Source organism: Cryptomeria japonica, chromosome 1, assembly GCF_030272615.1.
Source record: "Cryptomeria japonica chromosome 1, Sugi_1.0, whole genome shotgun sequence".
Taxonomy (NCBI): Eukaryota; Viridiplantae; Streptophyta; class Pinopsida; order Cupressales; family Cupressaceae; genus Cryptomeria; species Cryptomeria japonica.
Window position 1 is genome coordinate 198,572,941 of NC_081405.1, and position 14,361 is coordinate 198,587,301.

General features: G+C 34.9%; 1 protein-coding gene across 2 annotated transcripts; it reads left to right on the forward strand.

Annotated features, from left to right (window-relative positions):
• The first annotated feature begins 1,262 nt into the window (after positions 1–1,262).
• LOC131070131 (GATA transcription factor 4) lies at positions 1,263–3,959 on the forward strand. Of its 2 annotated transcripts, none has more exons than XM_058005664.1 (3): positions 1,263–1,569; positions 2,069–2,391; positions 2,876–3,959. In XM_058005664.1, exons 2-3 carry the CDS (start codon positions 2,146–2,148, stop codon positions 3,641–3,643), a joined length of 1,014 nt encoding a protein of 337 aa, XP_057861647.1. In that variant the 5' UTR covers positions 1,263–1,569; positions 2,069–2,145; the 3' UTR covers positions 3,644–3,959. The 2 variants fall into 2 exon arrangements, with proteins under 2 accessions (XP_057861647.1, XP_057861646.1); XM_058005663.2 differs by having other exon boundaries at positions 1,277–1,736.
• Positions 3,960–14,361: the final 10,402 nt, after the last annotated feature.

Sequence of the window (14,361 nt, forward strand, 5' to 3'; positions counted from 1 at the left end):
GTTTTAATTTTATTTTTAAAATTTGATATTTACCTACTTATTTTACACATATTAAAAAAAAATTAGATATGCTAGTTATCTTATTGTATTTTGTATTTTTTTACAATTATATCAAACTCTTTAAAAAAAATAATATTAAATTATTATTATATTATTATATTTTTTATATTATTTTGATCCTTATCCTTATTTTTAGTTTTTCTAATATACTTTTGTGCTACCATTGTAACAATAAAATACTTTTAAAAATAATTAACAATAATCCATTTCCATAAGTTTAAAAATCCCATTATAATCCCATTATAATGATTATAACACCCATAAACAAGAATCATATTATTGAAATTGCAGTAATTGGTCTCCTCTTCATCAACCTACCTAAAAAGTGCAGCTTGTATATGACCTTCGAGAAAAGGAAGAAAATTTCCGTGTGCAATGTAATGTAATGTAGTGGACGTGAGTTGTAATCCTCTACGTTTGAGTGGGGCTTTGGTTGTTGTAACATTGGAATTCCTATTGTGTGGTAGGCAGGCAGGGAACAATTCAAAGTGCTTGGATGGGAAAATGAGATACCTATCTGTTTGTTAGAAGAGGAAGAGGGCATTGAAATTTTCATTTTCATTTTGCATGTGAGAGTGGGGTTGTGGAACATGTGGAAGAAGGTTCTCATGACTTTGTCCCATACTCTGGAATACCTAAAATTGTTATTGTTTGTTTCCTCTAACGCAAGGTAACGCGGTTAAGCTTCACAACAAACCGAGTGGGGTTTTGGACCCCGTCGTGGAAGGTAGTTGGAAAAAGGAAAAGTAAAGCGACGTAGAAAAGGTTAATGAGCGAAGGGATATGTTTTAAATTTATCAATAATATTTATTAATTCCTGGTCCTCACATGTGATCATGTGACATAGTCTTATTCAAATGGTTGCACGGAGTCGGGAATATCCCATCGAAACAACACTCAATCCGGGCATATGGAGGATGGAGTTGTGGGGTAGCCATGTCATCTAGATATGAAGCCAAGTGCAAGAGAGGATGGGTTAAATTTTTTGAAAAAAACAAGGGGGTCTTAAGTTTAGGATGAATAAATTAAAATTGAAAAAGTAAAAGGGGCAGGGATAGATAAAGCATAAGGCCTAGAGAGTAGGGAGGGAGCGTAGTGGTTTTTATTTAAAAAAAGGTGGGATGAGGTGGGGAGGGGTAGGGGGATAATGGAAAAAGTTGAATATTTAAGGGAGGGAAAGGTGGGCACGGATTTCTTAGGATTATATTGTGAGTAACAAGAGGAAGGCGGCTTCGTGGTATTTTCCGCTTGGGTTTTATTGTTTTTCTCATTATCATCGGAATTCAAATCTTTGAATAAACTCTCAATCAAACTGTGGATGCGGTCCAAGCTGGAGTCACTCGCCTGTTTGCTTAGAATAGTATTAAAGCTAACAGTATTAAACAGAAGCTTCTTCATTCCACACGGGTTTGCCTATAACTTTTTCAAGCCCTACTACTACTCTCCTATTCATATTCTTCCTTGTTTATCCACGCGTGACTTCAAATCAAAGCAACAACAACCCACCAGGTATTATAATCGGTTATTATTGCTCGTATAATGGCTGCCATTAATGAATTGCTGGTATAATAACAAAGGGAGACCACCAGGACTCTGTAAAAGTAAAATAAATGAAAACGCCTGCAATTGTACAGGGCCGAGAGATTTGAGGTTGTCTGTTTTCTGGTTTTCGCCAGGTGGGTTGGGTTGAAAACATTAGTAAAATGTTGGGAGGGGGGTGGAAAAATATGGGAAGGAAAGGAAATTTGTTTTCTTTTGTTTTTGGTTTAGTTTGGTTTACCTGTGTGTGGGGGTGTTTGAAACGCATGAGTTTAATTCACGCAATGAGCATGACGACGTATTGAATTGTCGTAGGTACCATGCATGAAGGCATCTGTTAAGGGATTGGGGAAATGGTTTTTTTTTTGGAGTGGTTTTGAGGAGTCATTTGTGTGGTGTGTGATTTTGTTGTGTGCATGAACATGCCGATTATTCTGAAGTTGTAATCCTCGTGTTTTGATTCTGGCAGGTCTGGTGTTCGAGCCGCACAAAGATTAAAGATTGTGAAAAACAGAGACTTGTGTGCTTGGTTTTGAGTTTTGCCCAATGGATACCATGGTTTGCACTAGCCTGAACTACAGGCAGTATGAATATAACCCTGACTGCGGTTCTGAAGGCTTTATCATTGACGACCTCCTTGACTTCTCCAACGACGACATTGGAGCCCCCATTGATGAAGAGAACACCTCCGAGGAAACATCGCCGTCTGCGTCAGTTGACGGGAATTATTCACCAGAGAATGAAAACAACCAGACCGCGAACCAGGACCCTACCGAAGAACTCTGCGTTCCCGTAAGCCTTCAGAATTCATGACTTCGCTTGTTTAAGCCTTAAATTTTTCAAAATTTAACCTCTCAGTCCATGCCTTTGCGGGTTCCAACTATTGGTGTTTCTTCTCTTGAAATTTAGCCTGGCTTTCCATTTTTGGCTCGTTGTTTCTCCGAATTCATCTCTTTGTTCATTTATCCCTTTCATTATTTAGAGAGTCTCCAAATTCAAGTCCTTGTTCATTTAAATTTGCCTATAAATACACTCTGTTTATTCATTTATCCTTTGTTTTCAAAATTTAGCCTCTGAATTCACTTGTATCCTTATATATTTTTTCATTTATGATTTCTCTGAGAAAATTTAGTTTCTATTTTCATTTCTTTGATCATTTATCCTTTTAGTTTGGAAAATTTTGGTACGGAATTCGTTTGTCCATTTATTTTTTTAAATTTTAGGCTCTGGTTCGGTATCTCTCTACTGACGTCTATTTGTTTGCCGCTTTGAACAGATGGACTCCCTGGAAGACCTCGAATGGCTGTCTAATTTCGTGGAGGACTCATTTTCCGTCGGCGGTTTGGGGGAATTTCCGTCCTGCTACCTGCTGCCGTCTGTTGACGGCAAAAAAGACCATTACAAGTCGAACGATGATGACGAAAGCAAGGCAAAACAACAGACGCAGCAGAAGCAGAACAGTAATAATAATGTTGTATTTTCGGCATGCAAAGATTTAGGCACGCAATGGATTCCAGTCCGTGCAAGACGAAGCAAGCGCTGCCGCGCTGGGGGCCGCGTGTGGACATTTTGTCCTCTGTTACCCAGCCACCCAGGGTTCGAGTCTCAAGCCTCCCTTTTCACCACTTCTGACTCCTCTTCAAACTCATGCGTCACTTATTCACGGCCGCCAAAGAAGCATAAGCCACACCACAACCACAACATCAACAGCGCTGCAAAGAAACCCCAGGACGCCAACGCAGCTCCGGCGAGACGTTGCAGTCACTGTCATGTACAAAAAACTCCACAGTGGAGAGCCGGCCCGCTTGGCCCTAAAACTCTCTGTAATGCCTGCGGTGTGCGGTTCAAATCCGGAAGACTCCTTCCAGAGTACAGGCCGGCCGTAAGCCCCACTTTTCTGAGCGATGTTCATTCCAATAGCCACAGGAAAGTGCTAGAACTCAGACGGCAAAAGGAACAAGAGGAACCTGAGGAACAAAAGCAAATTTTTACCTCTGTGCAACAAGAACAAGATGAACCTAAACAAGAAGTCTTTTTAGCTTAGCAAAACCTAGTTTAATGGCGGCGGTGTACTTTACCATTCACGCGGACGCAAAGCTCAGCGCAGAAGAGCAGAACAGGAGAGGAGGGACTGGAAAGATTTGCAGACTAGACACAACAGATTTTTTTCTCTGTCACCTGACGGAGATTTTTTCTTTTAAATTTTTCTTTTTAAATTATTAACTCTGTAACATGTTAGATGCAGTTCTTAGGTTAGTTTGGTCATGAAGAACAGACACACCATTAACCCCAGTTGGGTTTGGCTGGTATTGGATTAATTTCTGGGAATGTGAAGGAAAAGGTGGTTTTTTTTTTCAGAACTCTGTATATAACTTTGTTTGTTTCTGTCTTCTGGTTCGTGATTATCGAAGCCCGTGTTTAGATTTAGCGATCGTAGTTACAATGTAGTATTCTCTAAATTTAGGCTTAGATAATACGAAAATATGATATTCCGTGTACGGAGGGGTTTTGTGCGTGTGAAATCTGTAGTGTTTGAACGACTTAATCGTGGCAACAAATATTCTTTTTCTAAAATTAGTTGCATAGTTGGTGGACTATAGTGTGAGGCGGCTTACTTTCTCTTACCTCCCTCACTTCCATTCTCGCCATCTGTTCACGCTGCTTTGACCAAATTCTGATAATGCTGTCCAATTAAAAGTATTTCCATCATGCCACTTCTTTCCTTTTTTTTATTATAATATCATCCCATCGAGTGATACATTTTTCCTTTTTAATATTTGGATTTATATTGAAATCTGATTCCGTGCGCACTAGTTTCCAAATACCAGTGCATTTGCATACTTTGCATCCACAGTGTTATTTATTTATATCCGTTGTAATCCTCTCGACCTCAGTGCTTGGAATATTTTTTTCCATTTTAGGAAATCCAGTCGGTTAAATTTTGCATTTCTTGCTTTACTTCGGAAATTTGAGTTATCTTCTCTTTTCGCAAGATCTGTTTGAATTTTAAAAATTTTCCCCAATCATTGCATTGAGCCTTGTAATTTTTGCAATTTAAGGTTTAAATTTTGGTGAAAAGCTTATAGGGTTTTTTTTAATCAACATCTAAAAAATTTCACAGTGCATGATGAATTGCCCCAAATGATAATTTAAATTTAAAACCAGTAGTTAATTAGGCTTTCTTAATCATGGAAACCACTACAACTTTTTATTGGCGAATATTTAATAAATGTGTGGACTAGTAGGTCATCTTAATCAAGTAAACGGTCACTGCAATTATGTTTTTTATATTATCAGAAACATATTTTTATTGGTGATTATTCAACTTTGAATTATGTTTAAAGTTTAATCTTGTTATATAATTGTTATATTCGTTTTATTAAGGTATATTATTTGCGTGTATAAAGTGAAAGTTGCGTCGAAATATGGATTGACAAACTAATTTCAGATGCTTAAAGTCTAAGTTGCGTGCAAATAATTTTTGGATTGACATGGAGTTTCTCTTTCATGATGGCATGGTTGGAGGTTACCGTGTCATATTTGTTATGTTTTGCATGTCAATTTCTATTGTTCTTGTGTGAGTTGGCAACATGGCATGTCATGCATTGAGAAAATAATGCCTAACTTGGCAAATTCTCTTTACAATTGTCTTAATCTTAATTTTGGTTCGTTGGATGGAAAATAATGCTTAATTATTGTCATTTTATCTTCCTTAGACGATTCGTACAATCATGTAAGGGCATACTATGCTCTCATGGGGCCATGCTCTTTTTGCTTATTCTTAAAAAATGTTTTTTTTGCATTTGTTCATTATATGAGTTGTGTTTGTATGATAGAGATGAAAATAGAGATTTAATGAACATTTTGCTGAAATGAATGTTTAATGAATCAATTCAAGATTTCTATCAGGAATATTATAATAGTGAAGTGGAAAATTGATTGTGTTTTGTTAAAAGGTTAAACTTATAAGAGTGAGCTTAATTTGGAAATTTATGCATGTAGATAAGTGGTGCTTAAAATATTAGTAAGACTTATTATAAATGGGGGAATCCACAATTTGTCATAAGATTGAAAATAACAAAGTTAATAAATGAGTTCAGATTATTTGAAATAAGAATTCAAGTTTATATATTATGTATATTGAATGGCAATTTTATTTTTGCATAGAAAGTTGCCATTTAAACACTATACTATTACACTAAGGGTAAAGGATCAAAGGAAGTTGAAAAAATAACAATGAAAATGTTAAGAATGTGCTTTTCACTTCTATATTTTGAAATATTACTTATTGCTTTCATATGATGGAGTGTTTTGTGTAGCTATGCAAGCTAAACTTATATTAATAAAACATCATCTCACATTATGAGATGAGAGGAGAATTAGACTATATGTTGATTTTCATTCAAATGTAAATTTTGCACTTTTAAAATTTTTGTCTTAAAATTAAGTAGCTTAAAACATAAAAACTTCAATAAAAATAAAACAATTTCCAACTACAAAAATCTCTAAAGATATTAATCTTGAAACACATATTATCAAAAATGTGAACCATGAATACACACTATTGAACTTCCAAGCTTTTAGCTCTTTTCTCTTAAAATATAAAATATAAAATCCAAAATAAAATACACTTCATTAAGACTTTTATGCAACATGATTGAATTTATAATACACCTAATTTAAAAAGATGCATGTACTATGAAATGAACTTAAGCTTCAAATTAAGCTTACAACTTATTGAAGTGACACTTAGTTTGATTAAATAACCAACTATACAACTAATTAATCAACATAGTTTAATGACAAATAATTCCCAATTGAAGTAGTTGAAACTAGGTTGCATCTAAAAGTCACTCAAGTTTCAAGTAATTAATTAGGTGCTAATCTCAAAGAAGACTCAATGAATAGTTAGGCCTTATTCTCCTATATAAATATGTCCTCTCCATGTTGGTCTCTTAGTTGCACAAGATTGGTCATCATGCATACACTAAATTAGAAACTCAAAATTGAAATCTCTCACACTCCCTCTTTGTTAGAAAAGCATATTCCACAAATCTAAATGATTTAGGGCCCAATGTGAAACTTGGTAGACATGCATTTTTTAGTGGCAAATATTAACCTATTGGCAAATAGTTCATATTGGACTTATCAAAATTGCTGATTTTTTTGCTCACCACAGGGTGGCCAAATTGTTCGAATTTTATGAGTTATTAGTCCAATGCATGTTAATTTGCCTTCAATTTATTGATTGGTCATACATAATTAATATTTTTGCCAATATCACCTACATGATGCCAATATTGTAATTAATATTTTCACCTAAAATACCAAATGCATGTATTAATTCACCCACATATTTGCCAATACCATAAAACGTTCACTCTGTATGAGGACCTATTTTGCCAAAAAATTAAATGTTCAATACATTGGAGGACATGTATCACCAATGACATTATAATTTAATTGTGTAGGAGGGCCCATTTCATGAATCTAGGTATATCTCCATGCTAATTGTAGGTCATACTTTGGCAATGTTGACAATTCGTCAAATGAAGCTATAACATCAAGAGTTGCATTAAATATTAACAAAGGACATAACTTAGGGGAAGATTAGATGAATTAATTGACTTAGATGCCAATGCCATATAATATATTTCAAGGGATACCTAGGATAGCCAGAATAAGTTAATTGACATGGATGGCAATTCTACAAATGATGTTGTAAGTACATGGAAGGGGAAAAGAAAAAAAATTAAAAAAATGAGGCACAAGCAGGATATCAAAAGGAATTTATAGATTAATTAGATGTTTAAGTACCCATTAATTGAATTAGTGGAGAATGAAAACAAAGATGTACCTCCAACAAAATGTAGGTGTAAGATTTATAGTTTGAAACATAGTAGGAACAAGAAGTTGCAAATAAAATTGAACACTATAAAAAATCACACCATTTTATGAAAAAAGTCATATATAAAAAGGAACAATCAACGATTAGATGGAAAACTAAGGAAGAATATCTTCATGTTAAGTATGTCGTCGAATATGATGTGAATATGCAAAGAAAGGAAAAGCTCGTCGATTGTGAAGGTTCAATTGAAGCTCAATTTGGAAATATCATGACAAAATCCAAAAAGGCCAAAACTATTCAATTGAGTGTTATCTATTATAATTTGACCTGAGGGTGTCCTATTATAGACTACCCTGAAAATAATTGTGTGTTATTTTTTGTGGGTGTTCTTGAATTTCTTCATACACATTGCTTAATAAACAATGAATGAGAATGAGAAAGTTGTTTTATTGAGATGGAAAAACAAGATGTACAAGAAAAAATAAAAGAGTCAACCTTTATGTCATTATCTTTAGATAAACTTATAGTGGTAGATAATAGTTCGTGGCTATGCATGTATGTGTATTCTGTACACAAACATATCTGCCACATTCATCTATTGTATGTTGTTAAAATGAAAGAAAATCCTATATCATCCTATATCACAAAAAATTATTTGAACTAGTTAAGAAATATGTGAATAATATTGGTAGTATGGTTGACTTCACAATTGCCAAAAAGTTGGTGAGTGTAGGAGTTGATGGAGTTGTGGTGATGCAAGTATATATTAACTATCTTTTTATAAAGATACAAATTACTTGTTCGCCATACATTATTTCCATTTATGACCCACAAAATAAATATAGCATTTAAAATTGTGAGAAAGTTTGATTTAGTAGCTAAAGTTGAAAATCTAGTTTGCAATCTCTACTCATACTTCTGTCAAAGTTCAAAATGGCTTGTGGAATTTCAAAATTTTGTTGAGGGAATAACCAAATGATTTTTTTTAAGGATGTGGATACCAAATGGATCTCCTTCATGGACTAGTGGGTAAGTGCACCAAGATAGAGGACCAAAAAGGGGTCTTAAGATGCCAATTTTTTTTTCTAAAATTAGTAAAGTTTGAACTTCGACGAGAAAATGAAGATAGTTACACTCAAAATTTGAAGATGCAAAAAGAACAAGTTGTAGTGCTCCGGGTCTACTTTCTGAATTCCTAATTTGTTATGAAAATGGTCTAGATTAATGGTTTGTGTAATGGGTTGAAAAGGTGATGAGAGGATCAAGTGGAAAGATTTACCCTCCTCAAGAAATGAGTGAAAATTTTCACAAAAGATTCTCTTCAACCTCTCACGCACATTACATTTAAAAGAGGGGGTTGAATTCATTAGATCCAATCTCAATAGAAAGCGATTGAATGCTAAGTGAATTGACAATGAATTTGGAAAGTAAAGTAAGCCTCTTTTAAAATGGACAAGTTGAATTAAGCAATTTGAGACTAAGTGTGAATATGGAAAATGAATTATTATATCATGAGATAAAGATGTGGGATGAAGTTGTGCACCTAGAATTAGCAGTAAAATATTGATACGAAGCTCCCCTGCAAATTTGAGCGAAAGTTGTCGAGATCGAGTTGAAAGTGTACTTGGTCCTTCGAAAAATTTGCGTACTGAAAAGAGTTTTCTCATCTCTGAAAATGAAGACTAAACCTACAATTATAGGTGCACACCTGCAACTTACACACAAAAAAGAGATGAAATGTTGTTGGGATTAGGGATTTGCCTTTAGGTCAAACCTTGGTTTGGAATTAACCAAATGGTGAAAAATACTTGCAAGTAAATGAAAGGAAAATTCTTTAAGTAGAATTAACCTCAAGAGAGGATGCAATTGAAATATAGATAGAGTTGTTTGAAAGGACATATGGAATTGAATGCTTTGAATGTTGAAAGAGATCTCCTCTTCAATGGTTGAATCCTTGACTTGAATGCAACACCTAGCTTTGAAAGGAGACTTGAGATGCTCAGTGGATGTTTGAATGCTTGCACTTGATTTTGCTTCTTGAACTTATTGAACTTATCGAGCTTATTGAATTATCCAAATAGGAGGGGAAGTGCTCCTTATATACTTGCCAATTAGGGTTTCTAACTGATTTTTTGTCTTAGGCTGACATAGGAGAACTTTTTCCCGCTCATGATTGACAAGCCCAATGCAAGGTTTACGCAAAGGGGGCCCAAAATAGGGCAAGGATAGGGGTGTCACACCCCTATCCTAGACACCCATGTCCACACCCTTGTCTTGCCCTAATTTAGGACAGGAAGCAAGAACATGCAGTGCGGGGTGCAAGGAAATTCAACTTTCGGGTGATATGAGCATGTCTGGGGTCTCCAATCAGGCATAGGGATTCGTTCGCCAATGTGAAGACCTAAATGCGGTTGAAAATTGCAAGGTTGCAATTTTACGATGCTACATTTATCCCCCACTGTAGCAGGAGTATAAGCATATGCCAATACTACTGGTAAAGTACAAGAAAACAAGATTGAAAGACTTTCACCACGTCAAGGAGGCAAGATACACCAAGCCCCTAGTGGACTAAGGATCTTACAACTTTGATTGACAAAGTAAAAGGGAAGATCAAAAGGGAGGAACCATGACTACAAGTAGTAAGGTTCCCCTCATTATGAGTCATGAAAAAGAAAGGATACTAAATGTCGTGCTCTGTGAAGTGTACCTATACCTGCAACCACAATGCACTCAATAAATCATTATAAGCAATAGTTAGTAAATTGAAACAATGAAAGACAAAACCATAGCTAATCGACTTATTGCCTCCTAGTAAATGCGAGTATGAAAAATGCTCTCAGATCTTGCTATGCAAATTCCAGTGACTTGCCTACACTTAGATGGAGGATTTGAATGCTAAAAATGCATGATCTAGCATGATTAAGCTAAGATTTAAGCTAAAATTGAGCATGATAACATTGCTAAAACTGATAAACTATAAGCTAGATGCCTATAATAACAATGCATAAGATGAAAATGAGATGGGATGCATATTGCTCAAAATGAGGTCTATTTATCGGATTTTCCAAGGCTAGGGGTTATGTGGCAAGAATCAACGGTCAAGATTGATCTGAAGATATCAATGGTTAAATTGGAGGAGGTTGGCAAAGGGGGTTGGATTAAAGGGAACATCTGTCATCTCTATGGTGACAAGTGTCAAGAGGCTTCTAGAAGGAGTTGGATGAAAGGGAACACTTAGTGACAAGTGTCACAAAGGTTCTAGAAGATGTTGGATGAAAGGGGACATGGTGGTAGGTAGAATGGGTTAGGTTTAAGAATGGTTAGGTTTAGGAGTGGTAGAAGTTAGGAGAATTTGAATTTAGAAATTCAAATAATATGAAAAGGATAATTAATCTCAACAACTCTGAATTTGATTTGTTTTAATTAATTAAAGGATTTGAAGAAATGATTTTGGATGGAGGGAATTAATTAATTAAATGGGATGAAATGAAATGAATCTATTTAATAAATCCATAGATTTATTAATAAGTAGATGAAAGGGGAAAATTTAATCAAATTGCCTAGTGAATTCAATTAAATTGGGAAGGGAGATTAATTAAATAATTGCTTATTTAATTAATTATCTTCAGACCATTTTTAGGTGTATACACTAAAAAATACAAAGTAAAGCCAAGTTCACTAAGTAACTTTAAGTATCAAGAAGGAAAATATGAGCGGAGTGTATGCCCCACGTTAAAGTGATTGTACATGCCTTATCATGAGAGATTGATTTAAGGTAGGATACATCCAAGAGAGAAAGAGAGAGAGGGCACATTATTGCAAGGATTTAGCCCCTGATCGAGGATTAAACCCAAGGATAATGAACATAAAACACAAAGTACGAGGTGGATTTTCTTTCCTCGGGGTCAATATGTTGTGTGATAACTTATGTATATCATGTATATATATGCATAGAATAGTCCTCATTCCCAAAAGAAAGGAAACTACCTTGGAAGAAAGGGAACACAAGTGTCTTTTGAGTCAACATGAAAGAGACCAAAAGAGATCTTAATACTTTGCATCGTCCTCAAGTAGACATTACTAGGGAAAATAGAAGAACAAAGACACACATAAAAGAATAGTCAGAAAAGAGCAAGAAAAGAGAGAGAGAGTGGTAGAGGATCTATGGTGCCAATGTAGCTAGTCTAGCACGACATCCACCTCCTGATATTACTGGTCACTATTTTTGAAAGGAGCAACATCGTGCACATCAGATAGAGCTATCACAAGATCCAAACAAGGACTATGCTCATGTACTAAGTCACTTTGTTCGATTTTAGGAGCTAGGATTAAGGCTTTTAAAAATTTTGTAGATAAATGTTTGTCAACATCAACATATTCATATTCACTATCAAAAGCATTAGGAGTTGTATTACCATCATGAATAATATTTTCACCCATTTCTTCATCAAGATTTATAGAAAGAGGAGCTCTAACACGAGTAGAAGTAAAACCATCACATGTTTTTTGCAACTTATGATTTGGAGATTTAGGTTCAACATCCTGCTTAGGAGATAAGGGAATCATGTCAACTATTGGAGTTTTGGGAGATTGAATATTTTTAGGAACAACTTCATGAGCTCGAGCACAACATTTTCGTCCATGTTCTCTCGCACAATGATTCCGTCAAGTCTTAATAGAAGGCTGAGAAGAAGGAGGAACATTTTTTGAAGGAGGGATATTCTCATCTTTGGTAGTTGGAGGTTTAGGTTGAGGTCTTTTAGGTTGGACAAGAGGAGAGGAAGGTCTTTTCTCTCTATAAGAGAAAGGAGGTGGAATTGCACCATATAAAGGAGGAATGTTTGGTGTGGGAAGGAGACTAGGTCCATCATGAGGAGGAGGTATAGGTCTAACCTTAGGGGGAACATTATTGTTTTTCTTAGGAGAAGGCATAGTTTCATCCATAGGAATAGGTTGGGAATCTTCCTTAGGAGGAAGATTAGTTCTATCCATCAAGGGAAGAACTTCATCTTCAAGAATAATGGGAATATCAAGTTTTGGAGTGCGAAGTTGTCTTAAGGATAAAATCATATATTTCTTCTATTTTTTATAAGATTGAAAGAGAGCACCGCTTCTTGGTGGAAGAGATTGAAATTGTTTAAGCCAAAAGTAATCAACAGGAACACCTGGGCTTCTTTCGGTTGGTCGAAATAAGCTATGATTAAGAGTTATGATTTCTCCATTGTGGGGAAATTTCAAACACTTATGGATTGTTGAAGCAATAGCCTTCATGGAAGATAGCCAGGGGTAGCCTAACTTCACACAAAATTGTTCAGATGAAGGAATGATAACAAATTTGACATTCATAGATTTAGTGTGAACCTCAATAGGGAGTGTGATAGAACCAATGGTAGGAGAAGAAAATCCATCAAATAAATTAACAACCACATTAGTGTTATCATAGATTGGTTTATGAAAATGTAAAGTATAAAGATATTCCTCAGTGATGACTTTGATATTGCAAGAGGGATCAATAAGCACACCATGACAAGGTGTGTCTTTAATCTTCACAACTATGTATAAAGGGCCATCGGGTGCTCTAATGGTCTCACTAGGGTCAAATGTGATACATGGATCCTTAGGTGTTTCGTGTTTCTGTACCATATTCACCAAATTTTGAATTGTGGTAGTAAGATTAGAGGGAGAGAAAGAGGTATGCTCAGTCTCAATCACATTAGAGGTATGAGAGGGTAAAGGTTCAGTAAAAATCTTAATATTTTGATTAGGAGGAGCTACTGATTTGTTTCCCTTATCATTCACTCCTTCTACATATATAGTATTATTATCAATTAGGTCTTTAATCTTACTTTTTAATGCAAAACATTTCTTCGTATCGTGAATAGGTTGACAATGAAATTGACAAAAAAAATTATTATCAAAATAAGGTGAGGTTGCCTTAGAAGGGTCAACTGGTTTTATTGGAGAAAGTTTGATAACATTTCTTTATAACAACTGAGACACAATACTATGTAAAGATTCATTCAAAGGAGTAAATTGTCTTTCTCTTTTGAAAAATTTAGAAATAGGAGGCACACCTGTTGTAGCATTCACATTGTTGTTGTTGATGTTGTCATTAAATTTGATGAAGCTTTTACTTGGTTTGAACTTCGTAAATGGTTGTTGAGCATTGTCACCCTTATTAGTTGGAGACATAGGAGTAGATTGCTCCAGTTGACTCACAGTCAGTTGATAATTGTGAAGTGTTGCGCACAACTGCGAAAAGGAAGTAAACTCAAAAAGGAGAAGTTTATCTCTAATATTTTGTTGTAAATTAAAAATGAAAATTCTTTGAATATCATTATCAGGCACTGGAAAAGAAATTTGAGAACACAAATGCTAATATCTACCAATGAAATCAATCACTTTTTCTTTAGCACCTTGTTTACAATGCATTAAATCAATCAAAGTGATTTTAGGACCTATGTTATTTTGAAAGTTTTGAATAAAAGCATTTTATAATTGTTAAAAAGAAGTAACATAATAGGAAGGCAAAGAGAAATACCACTGTAAAGCCTTATCTATTAATGTTCTAGTAAACAATTTGGCGAACAATATTTGATTATAAATAAAGTCAGTAAACAAAGTTTGGAATGATTTGACATGTGTTAAAGGATCATCCTTTCCATTATAGAGTTCCAATTGAGGGACCTAAACATTTTTAGGAGGGACAACTCTAACAACATCAAGAGAAAGTGGGCTCGCAACATCAAATGTGAGCATACTAAACTTGGGTTGACTCATAGAGATGATTTGTTGTTGTAATGATGACACAGTTTGAGAAAGTTTATTAATGGTTTCTTTGGTTGAGTAATTTATGTTAGACATGTTTGATTGAGAAGGTGGTATGATGTTATTGAAAGAAGGCATTGATTAAG

What these genes read in the sequence shown, in the direction of transcription:
- LOC131070131 (XM_058005664.1), top strand. Translation starts at nt 2,146, where the DNA reads ATGGATACCATGGTTTGCACTAGCCTGAACTACAGGCAGTATGAATAT. An exon ending in CCGAAGAACTCTGCGTTCCC is followed by an intron (nt 2,392 to 2,875) that starts GTAAGCCTTCAG and finishes CGCTTTGAACAG; the next exon opens with ATGGACTCCCTGGAAGACCT.